General features: G+C 35.7%; 4 protein-coding genes and 1 long non-coding RNA gene across 6 annotated transcripts; 2 read left to right on the top strand and 3 right to left on the bottom strand.

The window, feature by feature from the left end:
• Nucleotides 1-724: 724 nt before the first annotated feature.
• On the bottom strand, nucleotides 725-6,219 carry LOC107412508 (WRKY transcription factor SUSIBA2). Its single transcript, XM_016020284.4, has 5 exons — nucleotides 5,585-6,219; nucleotides 4,062-4,238; nucleotides 2,212-3,074; nucleotides 1,966-2,124; nucleotides 725-1,658 (listed from the first exon to the last, which is right to left on the bottom strand). Exons 1-5 carry the CDS (start codon nucleotides 5,879-5,881, stop codon nucleotides 938-940), a joined length of 2,217 nt encoding a protein of 738 aa, XP_015875770.2. The 5' UTR covers nucleotides 5,882-6,219; the 3' UTR covers nucleotides 725-937.
• An 828-nt stretch (nucleotides 6,220-7,047) lies between these two features.
• LOC107412478 (pentatricopeptide repeat-containing protein At1g11290, chloroplastic-like) lies at nucleotides 7,048-9,663 on the bottom strand. The gene has a single exon (XM_016020254.4). The coding sequence runs from the start codon at nucleotides 9,520-9,522 to the stop codon at nucleotides 7,402-7,404; it is 2,121 nt and encodes a 706-aa protein (XP_015875740.3). The 5' UTR covers nucleotides 9,523-9,663; the 3' UTR covers nucleotides 7,048-7,401.
• Nucleotides 9,664-9,913: 250 nt separating this feature from the next.
• Nucleotides 9,914-11,519, top strand: LOC107412518 (seipin-1). The gene is made up of 2 exons (XM_016020295.4): nucleotides 9,914-10,551; nucleotides 10,683-11,519. Exons 1-2 carry the CDS (start codon nucleotides 9,997-9,999, stop codon nucleotides 11,376-11,378), a joined length of 1,251 nt encoding a protein of 416 aa, XP_015875781.3. The 5' UTR covers nucleotides 9,914-9,996; the 3' UTR covers nucleotides 11,379-11,519.
• A 366-nt stretch (nucleotides 11,520-11,885) lies between these two features.
• On the top strand, nucleotides 11,886-13,579 carry LOC125421149 (uncharacterized). Its single transcript, XR_007239326.2, has 3 exons — nucleotides 11,886-12,615; nucleotides 12,955-13,039; nucleotides 13,222-13,579. It is a non-coding gene; the product is annotated as an uncharacterized LOC125421149 (long non-coding RNA).
• Nucleotides 13,580-14,080: 501 nt separating this feature from the next.
• LOC107412537 (putative 4-hydroxy-4-methyl-2-oxoglutarate aldolase 2) lies at nucleotides 14,081-16,007 on the bottom strand. 2 transcript variants are annotated; one of them, XM_048469078.2, is made up of 2 exons: nucleotides 15,839-16,007; nucleotides 14,081-14,889 (listed from the first exon to the last, which is right to left on the bottom strand). In XM_048469078.2, the coding sequence occupies exon 2, from the start codon at nucleotides 14,757-14,759 to the stop codon at nucleotides 14,259-14,261; it is 501 nt and encodes a 166-aa protein (XP_048325035.1). In that variant the 5' UTR covers nucleotides 14,760-14,889; nucleotides 15,839-16,007; the 3' UTR covers nucleotides 14,081-14,258. The 2 variants fall into 2 exon arrangements, with proteins under 2 accessions (XP_048325035.1, XP_048325034.1); XM_048469077.2 differs by having other exon boundaries at nucleotides 14,081-14,773; nucleotides 15,839-16,002.
• Nucleotides 16,008-16,511: the final 504 nt, after the last annotated feature.

Consider the following 16,511-nt stretch of genomic DNA (forward strand, 5'->3'; position numbering starts at 1 on the left):
TTAAGCTAAAAATAGTTCATTTCATTATTTATAATTGAATAATATTTTAGCATATAGATTACTGAATAATATTAACTTTTATAATAATTAATTTATTGGGATGAAACAGTCTTATTTACTTAATGTATATTAATAATATAGATATATTTCTTTTTAAATAACAAGTTAATTCACCCAAAAAAATTAACTAAAATATGATATTTGAGATAAGAAAATATAATATAACAATATTAAAAAAATCCAATGTTATTTAACCATGTCAAATTTAGTTATTTTATCATAAAGTTTGCCGAAGCATTTTTTTTTTTTTTTTTGGGGGGGGGTCAAATTGTTGAAGCATCTTTTATAAATTAAAATAAAAACGTGAAAAGAAACTTATAGTAATAGTACTTTCTAATTTAATATTGCCATTGGACAAATTTTAGAATATGAAATTAGCTTCTCATTAATGCTATAAGAATACTTGAAATTAGAGACTAAATTTTGGCACAATTTTAACGATTGACTACGCTACTTTACGTGGCATAAATTGATAAAAGTTAAATTTGAGATTCTCCATTCTTATAAAAATGGTCAAGATTTATTGATTTTGAAAGATTCTAATAAGTAATTCTTTTTCTAATAATAATCATGTATTCGAGAGTCATTACGATTCCATACACACCAACTAACAAAATGTAAGACGTAAGAGAGAGGTAGGGGGTGGGAGAAAGGAAACGAAATGTAAGAGTAAGATAGAACTATATATTTGTATTGATAAAATTGAAAACTATAATGAATTAACTAGATACACAACTATATGCAATTTAATTTGTTTTACATTTTCATAATATGTTTCTATGTAAATAACAAAGAAGAAAAATTACCACAACAACTAAATTGTAGGGAATTGAAAACTCAGTCACTATAGTTGATTACTGCTAGCAAAACATAAGAACTAAGGAGGAAAATTTCCCATAACCCGATTGTATACTGAAGAAGATGAAAGTGATGATGCATTTGTGGCCAGGGCATCGTAAATGTTGTCATCCTTTTGTTCCTGTTTAGGCCGGAGGAATTTCATGTCACTCTCCTGCAGTTGCTGCCCTGAGAGTATAGGCTGAACAGAAGCAAATTGTTTACCACTGTTGAAATCAAAACCAACCATAGAGAGACTCCCGGAAGATGGAAGATTCAATGGTAATGACATTGGGAAGTCGGGCATGACAGGTGCAATAGAACCAGCTTGCTGAGTTGTATTGCGATTAGGATTTAGTCCGAAAGAAGCATAAGACATGACACCTTGTAATGGAGGAAATTTCATCTGGTAGATGGAGGGAGCTCCAAACTTCATGTCATTTGCAAAATTCCCAGGAAATGTAGGCCTTAGGTACTCGTTACTAAATTCAGGCTTCCTATCAAACTGCGGGGCAAGATCTTGTACTTGTGTTTCAGGCTTGGGAATATGGGCATTTCGTACTGTCAGGGATGGCTGACCATTGGCAGCAGCCTGAGGTACATTACCACTACTCGAGTTTATGTGGTTACTGTTTCTCGCTGCGGGCACTTCATGGTTGTGTTTACCTTCATATGTTGTAATTACACATTTCAGATTGTGTGAGGCCCTTTCTACATGCTTCCTAACTGAACATCCAGCACTTGTGCATTTATAATAGCTCCTTTGATAAGACAATAAAACAAATGTTCACTGCAAATGTCTTGTATTTGAAAGCACAAGCAATATATATGTAATGCCTCTATTAATAATCAAAAGGGATTACTAAAAAATGCTAACAGGGCTGGATGGGCGGTGATTTTGTGTTTGAGAAAGTCACATAGATGGGGCTTCTCTTTAAAGTAGAGTGAATGGAATTATGTTTATGATTCAGCAGGGTTTTAGAGTATTTCCAACCATCCCAATCACAAATACAAGAGTCAAACTAGACACGGAGAAAGAGGAAGAGACAGAACATTATCAATAAATACCTTGGGTTTGGATTTCCCTTTACAACTTTTTGCCCATATTTTCGCCAGCGATATCCGTCATCAAGTATGTCCACTTCACTTTCAATTTGGACAACTACTCTTGGTTCACGTACGGCCCTGGATGCCAAATTTGTTTCAATCAAGCAGCACTCTTTCTTTCTGAAAAGGAAAACCAATCCAGAACGTAAATAAACATGATACACCACAAAGTATGGCTCAAGCAGTCACTATTAAACAGAATAATACCTTCTTTTTGACTCAGATTCTTCATCATCTGCGTCTTCTCCAAGTAAGATGCTTCCCTGGGTGGCCCCATCTTCTTCATCATCATGACTTGCAAGTGTAGATGAAAGCTCTGGAGTTTCGGCTGATTCGAATACACCCACAGATTTTCCTTGGGTTGTTGATAATGGATCAGAAAGGTCTGTTATAACAGATGTTGAGGATGTCCTCTCCAGACCATCGGTCCTTCCCTCAGAACCATGTCTAATTTCAGTTGTAGATTGAATATTTGTCCAAACTGATCCACCTTCAACTTTGACACAAGTTCCACTGCCTTCACCCATCTCAGACATCTCATCTAGTGAAAATGTAGATCCAAGTGCAGCTCGACGGTTAGGCTGAGGTTTCGCATGATTATGAGCACCCTTATAGATGATTTCTGTTATTTGACCATCATGGGATCGTTCCACCTTTTTCTTCACCTGACAATTTGGATGGGTGCATTTATAGTAGCTCCTCGGGTATTCACTACCTTTAACCTGTTTCTGCCCATACTTTCTCCAATTGTATCCATCTTCTGAAGTCTTTACCATTCCCACTGATGGGTAAGATCCCTTCTGGTTTCCTTCTGACAGATTATCAGTCCCGGTATCCTCATGATGAGTAGGTTCTCTGGACAACAAAGTTTGATCAGTAGCCATGTCAACAGGACACCTCTGCTGGTTAACACAGTTGGCATTTATAATCATGCTGTTTGAGACTTTTACATCATTAGATGAATTCACAACACAGTATTTCGAGGTAGCTTCTCCAGGAAACTCTGCTGGGAATTCGAAATCCATCTGTGGTTGCTCCAAGACAAGAGCTTGATAGTCAACCTCAACTTGCTGAGAATCATTCCGATGTGAAGAAACCAAATGAGTTCAAAGACACCACAAACAGATGGGTTAAATGAAATTTACATTAGAAGGATACAAAAAATGTGAACATGGGCTGTGAGAGATAGCTTATTAGCACATAGCTTATGAAATCATGATAGCAACTGGCGAAGGTTTTGATTTAAATAAGCACCCACCTGAACTCAAGATCTTGCTACAAAACTGATACATTGTGATAGAAGCATATAAAGTTCTTTCCAACAGTCAAAACTCATCAAAATCGAGCACAGTTATAAACAACATACTGCAAAGTTTTATCACTTTTATAGAAACAAGAAAACCGGAGTAAAACACAGGTATTATATTGTTAAACTAAATGCGCTTCATCCTGCAAATTGCATAAAGGGGGTGGAGGTATGGAAAGTGGGACAAGAAAGAAGACAAAAATTGAAAATAAGTGCCTACTGCTCAAGTATTTGCATCTTAATCACGGATAATAGTGGGAACCATACACCAACTTGCAAGATCTTGAAATGATAAGTATGTCAATTATGAGAAAAAGCACGTCATATAAAAATGTTCAATATCTGATGACAAAGTATGTCATTAAAAATGTTCAATATCTGATGACATCAACACTATTACGATTATTTAGTTCTTACTTTTTCTACAGCTTACAGGCATACCATCTGTTTAAACCGCAAATCTAATCAAAAACCAGCTGCACAAACAGTGCATATACTCGCCACATTAATAACTAAAACAGACATTTCAATGCTCCTTCTGCAACATTTCATGATAATAATCATAACAATAATTCTTTGGTAACCTTCATCAACATGATAAAACTGTCCACAAAATCACTCGAACAACTCTCATTGTGTCATAGTCCCATTATCAGCCATTGAACAAACATGATTCCATTATATTTCATATTTCCTTGCTCCACCTCCCATCCATTTTACACACTAACCAATAATGACTAGTCGCAATTACCTGATTTTCAAAACTAGAATGCCTTGACAGATGCTTAACATCCCCATGAGGCTTGAATCTGAAGGAGTGATGCTCACTGCCCTTGTCTCCATCTTCACGAGTCATGGAATTCAGAATTGAACTTTCATGATAGAAAGAAGGCAATGGAAATGTTCCAGTGGTGGGTGATGGCAGTGCCTAGAAGAATACATGAGTAGAAAAACATAAATCGAAAAACAAAATGGCATTTCTAACCAATTATGCAGGTAAACATAAGAATTCAAGAAACAAATCGATTCCCATCAGAATTTCCAAGTTAATATTCAATAACCAAAACACAAACATTTTACTCCACTCCTGGCACTAAGAAATGTACATTGTTTTACTTTATTGCAAACTGGACCATCTTTTAACCAATGTCATGCAGAGTGCAAATAGGTGGTCGTTCCCCTACAGTGAATATGACAGCCAGTCCACCATGTTAAGTAGAGGATGTTTGTCACTTGAATATCCGACCAAACAGTTCAGAGTGAAACAGAAAAACCACACATAGGTGATGGAGTATCAGTTCAAATTCCAAAAGATGTAAAAGCACAAGGCAAGAACTGCATAATAACTGCTCTGCACAGTGAGGTAAACTTTTGCACTTCTATTCCAGAATGTTTATATAGGATCTGAACATTTAGTCAAGATTTGAAGAAATGGATTAAAATGCCTGAATTGCTTCGAAGTGTGTCCTTAGCAACTGATAATTTGCTTATTAACCATTGGGCTTGCCGCTACTAAACGTTCAAAAAATGTATTGCTTATACACTGGGAGTCGGTAAGGCACATATACAGTAAAATTATGCTGTTTGCTTAAATGCTGTCTTTTGACAGAGCTCTTCATGAACCAAAGAAAAAGGCTGCAAATTTTAATAGTAACCAAAAAAAAAAAAAAAAAAAAAAACACTAATGACAAAATTCAAAAGCAAAATAGCTTCGAAGAAATACAAAAACCATAAAAAAATAAAAACATAAAAATATATATATATATATATATAAAAAATAAAAAATAAAAAAAAAAAAAAGACTTCATCTATCACGCATTTTTTAGTCAGTGGGTCAGCATCGTATCTCATTGAAATCATAAGTCATCCTTTTCAGTGGTCAAAACTCAAAACCACGATGAAAACCCACATCCTTGTCTTAATTCCGTAAACAAAATCGCAATAGCCTGAGTGGAATCAGACGTTGATCATCCATTAACCAATTGCATCAACATTTCCTAATAAAACCATTAAAAATTACGCATTTTTTAGCTTTAAATTTTTAAAATTTCACATTAAAAATTAAAAATTGAACCAAAAAAAAAAAGGTATAAAAATTAAAGCTATAGATACAGAAAAAACCCAGAGGCAAAATGGAAAAATCTGCATCATCAACCCGCATAATTAAGAATTAACAAAATCGACCAACAAATTTCACATCTTGAGCTTCAAAAAATAAAAAATTAACATTAAAACCCACCAAAAAAGAAAATTAAAAAAAAAAAGAATAATCACCTGAGAATTGGGAAGCATAATGGGGGAGTCGAGCAAGGCGGTGGGGCTAATACCAGGCGGAATAGTGAGGCACGGCGACCTAGCCGCCGGAGAGGCCAAAGGGCTGGTGGTCCGAAACCTCGCCGTACTGATCCTCTCAGCGTTGAATCCACATTTGGCGGCCCTCCTCTCCGCAATGCTCGCTCCAGCCTTGGACGATGCTGCTGCCATCATCGCAAGCATAGGCTCATCGGTGGTCGGAATTAAGGTTTTCCGATCATCGGAGCTGGAGGTTACAATGTTATCATCTTGTTCCATGGTCTCTCTCTCTCTTTTACGCAACCAGTGACATGACAGTGACTATGACTGTTTTTATTTATTTTTTTTGGTGGCTTTCAATTTGTTTATTGGAATTTCATTAAAAATAAAATAAGGAATTTTGATAATTTCAAACCCTCTATGAGTTTCAGCTCCAGTGTGTGTGGAGCCGAAACTTGTCAGATTAGATTATTCTTTAGAACACAGAAATGACACAGAGAAAAAGAGAAAGCGAACCAGGTACACCTCAAATTTTTTACAGGTTTTCAAAACTGAAAATGAAATTCTTCCTAAGGTTTTTCCTTTTTTATTTTTTTTATTTAATTTAATTTTTGGTAAACAATTATGTGAAGCCACTCAGAATGGATTTGGGGAATTTTTTTCATTATTATTTATTTTATAAAAATATTTTTTTTTTTCAAATAATATTAGATGGACTGGATAATTATTTTCATTTAAGACCAAAAAATTTATGATAAAAAAAATGTATAAATTAAATTTTTAGCAATGATCCTTAAAATTCTAGAAGCAGTTAATAGAATCTAATTTATTATTTTCTCCTTTTTATGGTAACCATAACTAAATACATTTAATAAAACCCCATTTCCGTCTTGTCAATTATTATTTTATTCTTTTTTTTTTTTCCATACCAAAATTAATTTTTTTCCCCATTTTTTGTATTTTTCATTTTAAATATTTTAAAGTAGATGAGAATTTAAGATCAATATAATTGTTTTGAAAGGTTAAGATCAACTAATTGTGTGTGTGTGTCTTAAATCGGTGAAAATTTCTAGTTTGCACCATCGCAAATAAGTTGCCACAAAATCTTGAGCGGTTGTTAGATTATTATAATACTCAAAGCAAAAATATGCAATCAGAAAAGGCACGTGGAAAAAACCTCAATCTCACCCACATTGCAGCTCCGAAACAAATGCCACGTGACAAATGTGGCCCACATGTTAATTTTATTTTATAACCTAAATTCCGAATTTTGTTGCACAAACTGTACTCTTCGAGAGCTTACTTCGGATCCTTCTCCATTTAAAAAAAAAAAAAAAAAATTAAAAAATCAATATCATTGAATGATAAACCATTATTCTGGAGCTTACGAGTCATGCATAAATATATAAACACACACACAAACAAACAAAAAAAACAAAAAAAACAAAAAAAAAAAAAAATTCTTTTATAATAGTTTCCACAAATAAATATATAGTTTCCCAGACAAATCCTTCAAAGGTGTGGAAATTTCCCTTGCAAATTCTTAAAACATAATAATTTCTTAGGCTGGTAATTTCTGTCAGAATGACAATAAGACATTCATGCAACAGATCCAAGTGAATAGAAAGGTGATGATAATATTACAAGAGAAGAGAAGCTCATCACCCATACCATAGTGCATTAAAGGATTCCAAATTTGATTCACTTTACCTCCATGCCTTGGTAGTTAGTGATATTTCTCTGCTACTAGTATTGATACTTTTCCTGGTCATGAAGCCGTCTGAAGAAATCCACAATGATCACCAATAATCTCCACAAGAGCATGTTCCAAACTTAAAATGGTGGAAACGATGAGAATCTCTCATAATAATTTCTCTTCCTGTAACTTTAGAGATAAACTTGGTAGCTGTATGACAATCACCGCAGACTCTAAGGTTCTTCCTAATCCTAATGATGGTTTCAGGTCCTAAATTCAAAAGTCCAAAAACAATGGCAAGTTTCTCACTGTGTACATATAACATCTTCTCTTTCATCTCCTCCTCCACGTTATGCAACACAAAGTTCAAATCTGGCTTGTACCCTTCTAATCGAATCCTATTCATCAGTTTCTCCAACTCAGAATAGATTAAACCGGATTGATTGTGTGATGTATCCCCTGCCACAAATGTATAAATTTTATTCTTAATCTCTATAATTGTGTGACCAGCAGTTTTCTTTACCCCCCTTTGTTTCATTAGATCTCTAATATTATCAGCATGTGTTTGTTTCCCGGATGATGCATAAATATTGGACATGAGAACATAGCGGCCTGGGTTCTCTGCATCCAACTCAAACAAATGTTTTGAAGCAACTTCAGCCAGTTCAATATTTGAATGAACTCTACATGCCCCAAGAAGTGCACCCCACACACCAGAATCTGGCTTTATAGGCATAGTCTCTATAAAATCAAGGGCATTGTTTAATTGCCCAGCTCGACCCAAGAGATCAACCATGCATGCATAATGTTCAGGTCTTGGTACAACCTTAAAATCCCTACTCATGGAATTGAAGCACTCCCATCCTTCAGTGACTAACCCACCATGACTGCAGGCTGACAACACCGATAGAAACGTAACATGGTCTGGTTTCATTAGAGCCTTCATTTGATCGAAGAGTTTGAGTGCCTCTCTAGCATGACCATGCATCCCATAACCTGAAATCATAGTACTCCATGAAATTATATTTCTTTCCTGCATCTTATCAAAAACTTTTTGAGCATATACTAAACTTCCACATTTCACATAGAGATTAACTACAGCAGTTTGAAGTTCAAGTTGGTTTCTTAAAAAGCTACGTACAACAAGTCCATGAACGAAGCGTGCTTGCTGAAAAGAAGCTAGACTTGAACATGCATGTACCACGCTCAAAAGGGTCACAGCATCAGGGTTAATTCTTCGTACTTTCATCTGTTTAAAGAGCTCCAAGGCTGCAAGAGGCAAATCAGTTTGTATGTAAGCTTCAATCATGGATGACCAAGACACCAAATCCTTATTACCGATTCTATCAAAAAATCCTCGAGCAACGTCAATTCTTCCACATCGTGCATACATCTGTATTGCAGCATTTTGAACGGACCTATCCAAATCAAGTTTATTATCTCTCACAACTCTGTACATCTCATCAGCATCATTTTCTCTACATACACATGCCATCGCATTCAACACAGCAGCTCTGTTTGGTCTGATACCCTCATCCAACATCCTTGCAAACAAAGACAATCCTTCCTCGAAACACCGGTTTTGGACATGTGAACCAATCATTGAACTCCAAGAAACTACATTCTTCTCAGGCATTTCCCCGAACACTCGTTCTGCAACCTCAGTTCGACCAAATTTCCCATACATGGCAATAAGGGAATTCCCAACAAAGACATCCTTTACATACCCATTTTCAACTACATGCCGATAAAGCTCAACCCCAGACTCGAAATCACGTGCACACCCACATGCCTTAATAACAAAAGGGAACGTAAAATTGTCAGGAGCAATGCCTAGTTCTAGCATTTGCCGGTACATAAAAATGGCACGGTCATATAACCCATGGTCAACGAAGCCTCGGATCATTACATTCCAAAGAAAAACATCTAAGGAAGAGGAGGCAGAGAAGAGGGTATAAGCATAAGAAATGGAGCCCAAAGAAGCATAGTGGGCAATGAGGTTGGTGGAGAAGAAAAGATTGAGATGAAGATGGGTTCTGAGCATGGAGGCATGAACAGACTTGAGGGGCTTGAGAGTCTTGCATTGCTTAATCAACGATATGCAAGTCTCAGCTTCCAGTGGTTTTATAAAGGTTTCGTTGATCCGAGCAGTTTGAGTGCTAAAAAGAAGAAAGCGTTGGCCATAGATGAGTACGTTATAAAGACGCACGCTTTGCTTCTGCATGAGAGATCAAATTAAAAAGAGAGTCCAAAGCCTTCAACTTTTGGTGTTGTTAATAATAAGACTCTCTTTACTAGCCATTTTGTTTTCCTACTTTCACTCTGTCCCTCTTTTATATTTTCTTTTTCTTTGTTTCATTTACCATAACATGTTAATTTCATTTTATTGGACATAAAAAAGATTTACAAATAAACTGTGAATTAAAATTTTCAAGAACTGGGATATAAGTACCAATTTTTTACAACAAATTATATAAAATTCAAAGATGGGACCAAAACTATGTTTCACAAACACATGTCAGCTCTTCAAGCTGCAAAGCAACCACGTTTTCATCTCTCTTCCATGCACGACACCCAGGTGGAGCTCCAAGAATTGCAATCTCTCTCTCTCTCTCTCTCTCTCTCTCTCTCTCTCTCTGTAGCTGACGAGAGCAAACTCCAAGTCAACCTCCACCACCATTAGCACCGCTTGCTCCGAATGGAAGAGGATGAAGAAGCTTACTATCTCATACCAAAACCAACTGACTGGTTTACTAACATAATCTCCCTCCAAGCAGATTTGATCTACAACTGCATGGTCTTTCTCTCCTCCCCAATCTTCTCCTTCTTCTCCATGGTCTCTGAATCTTATCGCCGTGCAGAGGAGGTCACCCATACAGTTGAGACCACTGTCCAGAAAGTACCTTCCACCATCACCAATGGAATCATCCTCTTGCTTAGGAAACTGGGTTTTGGGTTTCTTGGTGCTGCTTATGTCTGCATGGTTCTGATTGCGGTTTTTATTATAGCAGTTGTGGTGGGTGTTGGGTTGGTGCAGCTATGGGTGGAAGAGCCTGTTTTTGTTAGAGAAAGGTTGTATTTTGATTACACTGAGGCCCATCCAAAAGCTCTGTTTTCTTTTGGTGGTTTTGAAGGACTTCAGGGGAGCCAGAGGAAGAAGCAAATGGGTGTTCCAGTTGGTCAAACTTTCTATGTTTCATTGGCCCTTTTGATGCCTGAATCTGGTTTCAACAGGGACATTGGAGTTTTTCAGGTAATGCCCTATTGGAAGCTGTTCAATTTTATTTTTTTTCCTAATTCCATTTAAGAAACATATAGCTTTTCTTATGAGATTTTTTTTTTTTTTTTTTTTTTCCTTTTGTGTGTGTGCGTGTTTGAATCCAGTTAAGTGCAGAAATCATATCCACCAATGGCGATGTGATAGAAAAATCTAGTCATCCATGCATGCTAAGATTTAGAAGCCTGCCAGTTCGACTTGCAAGAACAGCTCTATTTGGTGTCCCTCTGGTACTAGGAATTACTGGTGAAACTCAGAGGATCACCATTGAAATACTCAAGCATAAAGAAGGTCACCCAAGAACAGGTGCTATCAGAGTAATTTTGAGTCCAAGAGCTGGAACTGCATTTCTTCCCCAGCTGTATGAAGCCGAGATTCTCATTAACTCCAAGCTACCATGGATTAAAGAGTTGATTCACAGTTGGAAATGGACGTTTTATGTGTGGTCGTCTTTGAACACCTACATCTTTTTTCTAATGTTTCTCATTCTGTGCTGCAAACCGCTCTTGTTCCCATTGGTAACAGCAAGTTTGAGCGAACAAAGTGAAAGAGAATTGGCAATTGAATCGCCTAAAGAGCCAGAAACTAGAGCTGAAAATGAGGAGGAAGAAGAAGAAGAAGAAGAAGAAGAAGAAGTTGCAGAGTTTTTAAGAAGATGGAGACAGAGCAGAAGCAAGAGAAAGGCAATCTATTTGCAAGAGCGAATGCCAGAAACCGTTGGATCATCTGCATCAACAATCAGTATAGCCAGAGAAGAGACTAGTGATGTTGGGGACTCGGAATCAGTGTGTTTAGGAGGTTGACTTAACTTTTGTATTTTTCGTGGACTTTTTATATGTTGTAGAATAATCATTGCTCTGCTTCGTTTATTGTATGGAAAATCCTCGTAAGGGCATTTTTATAGGACAAAAGTTTTAACACCAAATAAGAAGCTCCTTTGTTAAGCATCTGATCAAAAGCTAAATGTCCACTATACTTGAGAGCAATATAGTTAAAGTGACTTGAATAGCAATTCAAATTCTGCAAAGCTAACATTATCCATGCGCTAGAAAACTGTTTTTGGGTTTTGATTCTTTTGAATGGATAATTTTGTGTTTCAAAATGCCAGAAAAAAACTTTTCTAACACATGGTCAAACAAAGTTCGACAAGCCCTCAAAAGTCTTAAACACAAACAGTCAATTTATACCTCATTTTTGGCATCAATGAACTAAAATTTTAGTTGGCCTTAAATTAATAATTGTGGACCTTTTAGAGCTCAATATATGGTTTCCTAATAAAAATTCAATGTCTACCACATATTTATTATTTTCATACCTTGCCACTGTTCACTTTAATTTCTTATGCTGCTTATGGAAACTCTCCATTAGTGTTTAGCTTTCTTTATCTCCTTTTCACTTTCTAGCTTATTTTTGGTGCCTCATTCATTTCACTCCTTTTAATACCTATTTTCCGTCCTCCTCTATGTGGCTTTAAATTTAATTGGTAACCTCCTTGTTCATTAATACCTATTTGCTGTCCTCCTCTATGTGGCTTTAAATTTAATTGGCTTGTTCATATCCTCTGTACTAAACGCTTTTTTGGAACCTAATTTTGTTGCCATCTATAGAATTACTTTGTTGCTTTGTGCTGGTCCTCATCCATAACGCTTCTCTTTTTCTTTGTTTGAATACACAATGCTTCTCACTTCACATTTTTCTTGTTTTCGGTCTTTGCTACCTCACTTTTGTCACCCTTTTTCGCATTTAGCTCGTTCCTTTATCTCTCCTGAGTTCCAGTACTATATATAAGAATAACCACCTTCCTCATTCACCACAACAACAAAAGAGAGAACAGGCTTACTAGCTTTTTACATGGTCTTTTCCACTTTGAAATCATGGAGAACTCTAGAATGAAAAAGTGTTCCATTGTTAGAAATGGGTGGCATGGGAGAAATAAAGCTAGTTTACTTTTACTGATAAGGCGTAGTGCCTATGAAAAGTATTCTTTATGGAGGATGAAGAACAAGGACGAATCTTTATTCTCACTTCATAGACCACAAAGTAATTTGATTAATATTCCTTCTTGTGTTAAGTCTGTTTGGCAATGTTTTCTTTTTTCTTTTTTTTCTTTTTTTGGTTTTGGGCCCCCCCGGGGGGGGGGGGGGGGGGGGGGGGGGGGCGCGGCGCGGGCGTGGTTGTTAATAATCTGTTTGGCAATGTTATTTTGGCTACGTTTCTAATACTCTCATTACATTCATTAAGGAATTGGAACTTTTGGGATGTTAAATATCGGTTTTAGAACTTTCTTGGTAGAATAAAGGCATTAATATCATAAAAATATGCTATTAATTTATTGTTTCCTGGTGAAAATGGCTGACTTTTAATCCTTTTCGAATCTAGATCTTCGGTGGACGGAGGCAATGTTTAATAAGATTAATGGCTTGGATGCTTGTGGTTCAAGACAGAATGTTTATTTTTTGAAAAGGTAGAGTATAAACTATGATTTACTTGACTGAGCATTTTTTTTTTTTTTTTTTTCTGTCTTTTGAATGACTAATATTTCAACCATGTTAACAATGAAATTAACTTCTTCCTTTTTTTTTCTTTTCTTTTCTTTTATTTTATTATTATTTTTATTTTATTATTATTATTATTATTTTGTTTCAGCTGGTTCACTGTGAATGCATTATGAGAATTCCATGAGAATTCTCCAATGAAGCTGGTGCACTGTGGATGCATTATATCTTCCCTTAATTCGAAAAATGGGATCTGGGTACGTTAGTTTAACACCCATCATCCCATGGATGAGTTTCCTTCCATAGGGGTTATGATATGATGCCTAGCCACTTTACTGGTTGCAGTAACTCTATTCAACTATATTCGATCTGCCACATCGTGCAGAAGCACAGTATACCAAAATATATTTGTTCATTGAACGAAATTCCATTCAGGGAAAGCTAATGAATGCATCGGGTTGCATATAATGTAATGATATATAAATCAATTTCGCTTCATCTCCAACATATAAGTTTTGAGTTCTCAAAAACCATTCTCAACCCAGCAATGTTGCACAAATTTGGTGATGGCAATTCTTATGTGTACTGTGTGATTGTGGTCTTCTTCTCAGGCTGCTAGCTAGTTGTCAGCTCTCTTTCAAAGTTAGTAAAGGCCCTGCAATTGGTAAAATTAACCAAGTCACCATTATGTTCTTCGTATATATACTGTTGGTGTAATTAGTTGGTAACTAATGAAAATAAAATAAAATAAAAATGATGAGACTAAATTTATTCTATATTTCCAACTTTACAATGTTATGGCCTTGTTTTGTTTAGCATAGAGAAGTTACCAAAACTCATTTCTCACATTAAAGCAACAACATAGACAGATTATTCCATTGATTTTCAGAATTAACATAGAATTGGAAATGTCTGAGTTCAAATTTCTAGCAAATAAGAGTTTACCATCAGCCACATGTATTTTCAGCTAGAACCATTATGAGTTTAAATTCATATAAATGGACTGGAAATGAAATTTGGTACCAGAACATAAATTCCATTATTGTGGCTTCAAGCCGATACAAGTTCTGCTAAAAGGTTTAAACTAAGAACCCAAGAGAAAACCAAAAAAACAGACTCACAAAAGCATTACACCAAAAGTACAATCCCAAATACATCAGGCTCCATAAATAGACTACTTTCTTTCGTTTAGACAGATAACTCAGTTCGAGAAATAAGAATTCCATCAGTGTCTGCATAAAGCCATTCCCCATCACAAATCCTTGTCCCAGCAATGGTTATGGGGACATGTTTTTCCCCATGCCCTTTCTTGTTGGCTTTCATTGGATGGGATGCAAGAGCTCTCACCCCAATGTCACAACCTTGAATCTCATCAACATCTCTCACACACCCATTGACCACTATGCCTGCCCATCCATTATTCTGAGCTTGAACAACAGGGTTCCCACCCAATATTGCACACCGTTTACTACCACCTCCATCCACAACTAGTACTCTTCCATTGCCTTTCTCCTCAAGAAAGCCACGAACCAGGACATTGTCCTCAAACACCTTCAGGGTAACTATTGGTCCGGAGAATACCTGCCGCCGGCCATATATCTGAAAAATAGGTTGGAGTGCTCGAAGCTCACCGCTTAAAATTAGCTGTGGGTTCGCATCACAAACTTCAGCAGTTGTGACCAGGGCCATCTATTCCAAGTACCCTTCAGGAGAAAATCATTGCATAAACGTCAAATGCATATACTAGAATACTGACAACCAACTTGCAACTTGTTGGTGTCTAACCACACCACCAACAATCAAGTAAAATTATGATCCCCTAATGACAAAAGAGAAGCATTTATAAGATCTTATAGCTTAGGCAAGGGATGCAATGTAAAAATTGTCCCAAAAGTAGTAAAGATGCATTGAAAAGAGTAATAAGCATAAAAGGAAAAACCAAAATAAACTGTGAATATGACAGATCTCATTCTGGAAGATCATGATTCATAGAAAAACCTATAGACCATAAAAACCCACTAGTTCAGAAGGCTGAACAGGAACATAGATATTGAGGAAAAATACAGCATAGTACAAAGGTCACATATAGAGAGTTACTTAAGACACTTTCAAGAGATATTAAAACCACATTTCTTAGAATTTGATATTTGAAACGAAACTAATTAAAAATGACAATCTAGTTTACAAGCTAATGATACACGAGACCATGTATCAAAAGAGCAAGTATACTCATTAGATATCAATCGAATTATAACAAGCAGAAATGAAATTTTTACAAAAAAGTTTCGATTCCCACGAGATCAATAAAATTAGAAAAAAAATCAAATCGCTTAAAGCTGGCTATATATATGCCTTTATATGTATGTTTATACGTATATATAAGCATTATGATCTGATCTGTAAGCTTTTCAATTCACAAATTAAGCCTCAAAATAGAAGCAAGCAATAAAAGAACAAGAAATTTTACAAATTTATTAAAAAAAAATAATCATAATCCTTCATTGAAATCCAAGAGACATGAAAAACAGAAAAATAAATGAAAATAATAATTAAAAAAGGAAAAATTTTTGCTGATTCTCTCAAAGTTTGGATCTTTCATATACCGAGAAACTAGGTGAGTGTAAAAAGATAAAAACTTTGGAGGAAAAAACTGCTGGGCATGTTTGAAATGAAAATTCGTGCTTCAATTTTCTCAGTAGAAAAACTGCAAAGAAAGCTCTGATGAAATCGAGAACAGAATAGACGATCTAAGCTCCAAAAAGATATACCTTTGAATTGAACTCCTTGGCAGCACAAGCAACCTGTTTCACAATCAAAGAACATACAACCCTTCAACCACAACCCACCACTATACGAGGTAAAGAGAGACCTCCTCAAATCCTGACTTGAAGGCCTTCAACGAGTTGCTGTGGAGAAAATAACAGGGCATAGGGGATTTAAGAAAGTGGCAAAGAATCTGTTTAAGCTGTAAAGCGCGTGGAATATGTGTATTTTTTTATTTTTTTATTTTTTTTATTTTTGCTCTTCATCTTTATTTAGTTTTGTCCTTTTTTAAGAAATAAAATTTATTATAAATTTTTTAATTGTCTTTTTCTCGCCATTTTTTTTTTCTTTCCAATTTTGTTAACAAGATGGACCAAACATGGTGTGTCTTCAATTCTATATTCAGTCATTTAATGTGAGAAAATAAGTATAAGTGGGATTGAAAAGGATTTAATAGTAAAAAGAAAAAAAAAAGTTAAATAAGATTATAAATTTGAGAGAGAAAAAATTAGATTAGTCAATTATTGCTTTTAGTGTGGAAACAAATGATTATTTTGTTTTTGTGTGCAACTTTTTTAATTTTTAAAAATAAAAATGGACTACATGTTAAGAAGAAGAAAGTGAAAGCCTCTTAACTCACGCACTGTCTAAGGAGAGTGGGGAAGGACAATGAAAGTA

The sequence above is a fragment of the Ziziphus jujuba genome, chromosome 10 (assembly GCF_031755915.1).
Source record: "Ziziphus jujuba cultivar Dongzao chromosome 10, ASM3175591v1".
In the NCBI taxonomy this organism is placed as follows: Eukaryota; Viridiplantae; Streptophyta; class Magnoliopsida; order Rosales; family Rhamnaceae; genus Ziziphus; species Ziziphus jujuba.

Coding starts and splice junctions, on each gene's coding strand:
- LOC107412508 (XM_016020284.4), bottom strand. CDS start 5,881: ATGGAACAAGATGATAACATTGTAACCTCCAGCTCCGATGATCGGAAA. Junction 3,075..4,061: donor ATTCTAGTTTTGAAAATCAG/GTAATTGCGACT, acceptor AATGATTCTCAG/CAAGTTGAGGTTGACTATCA. Junction 1,659..1,965: donor AAGGGAAATCCAAACCCAAG/GTATTTATTGAT, acceptor GTCTTATCAAAG/GAGCTATTATAAATGCACAA.
- LOC107412518 (XM_016020295.4), top strand. CDS start 9,997: ATGGAAGAGGATGAAGAAGCTTACTATCTCATACCAAAACCAACTGAC. Junction 10,552..10,682: donor GGGACATTGGAGTTTTTCAG/GTAATGCCCTAT, acceptor GTTTGAATCCAG/TTAAGTGCAGAAATCATATC.
- LOC107412478 (XM_016020254.4), bottom strand. CDS start 9,522: ATGCAGAAGCAAAGCGTGCGTCTTTATAACGTACTCATCTATGGCCAA.
- LOC107412537 (XM_048469078.2), bottom strand. CDS start 14,759: ATGGCCCTGGTCACAACTGCTGAAGTTTGTGATGCGAACCCACAGCTA.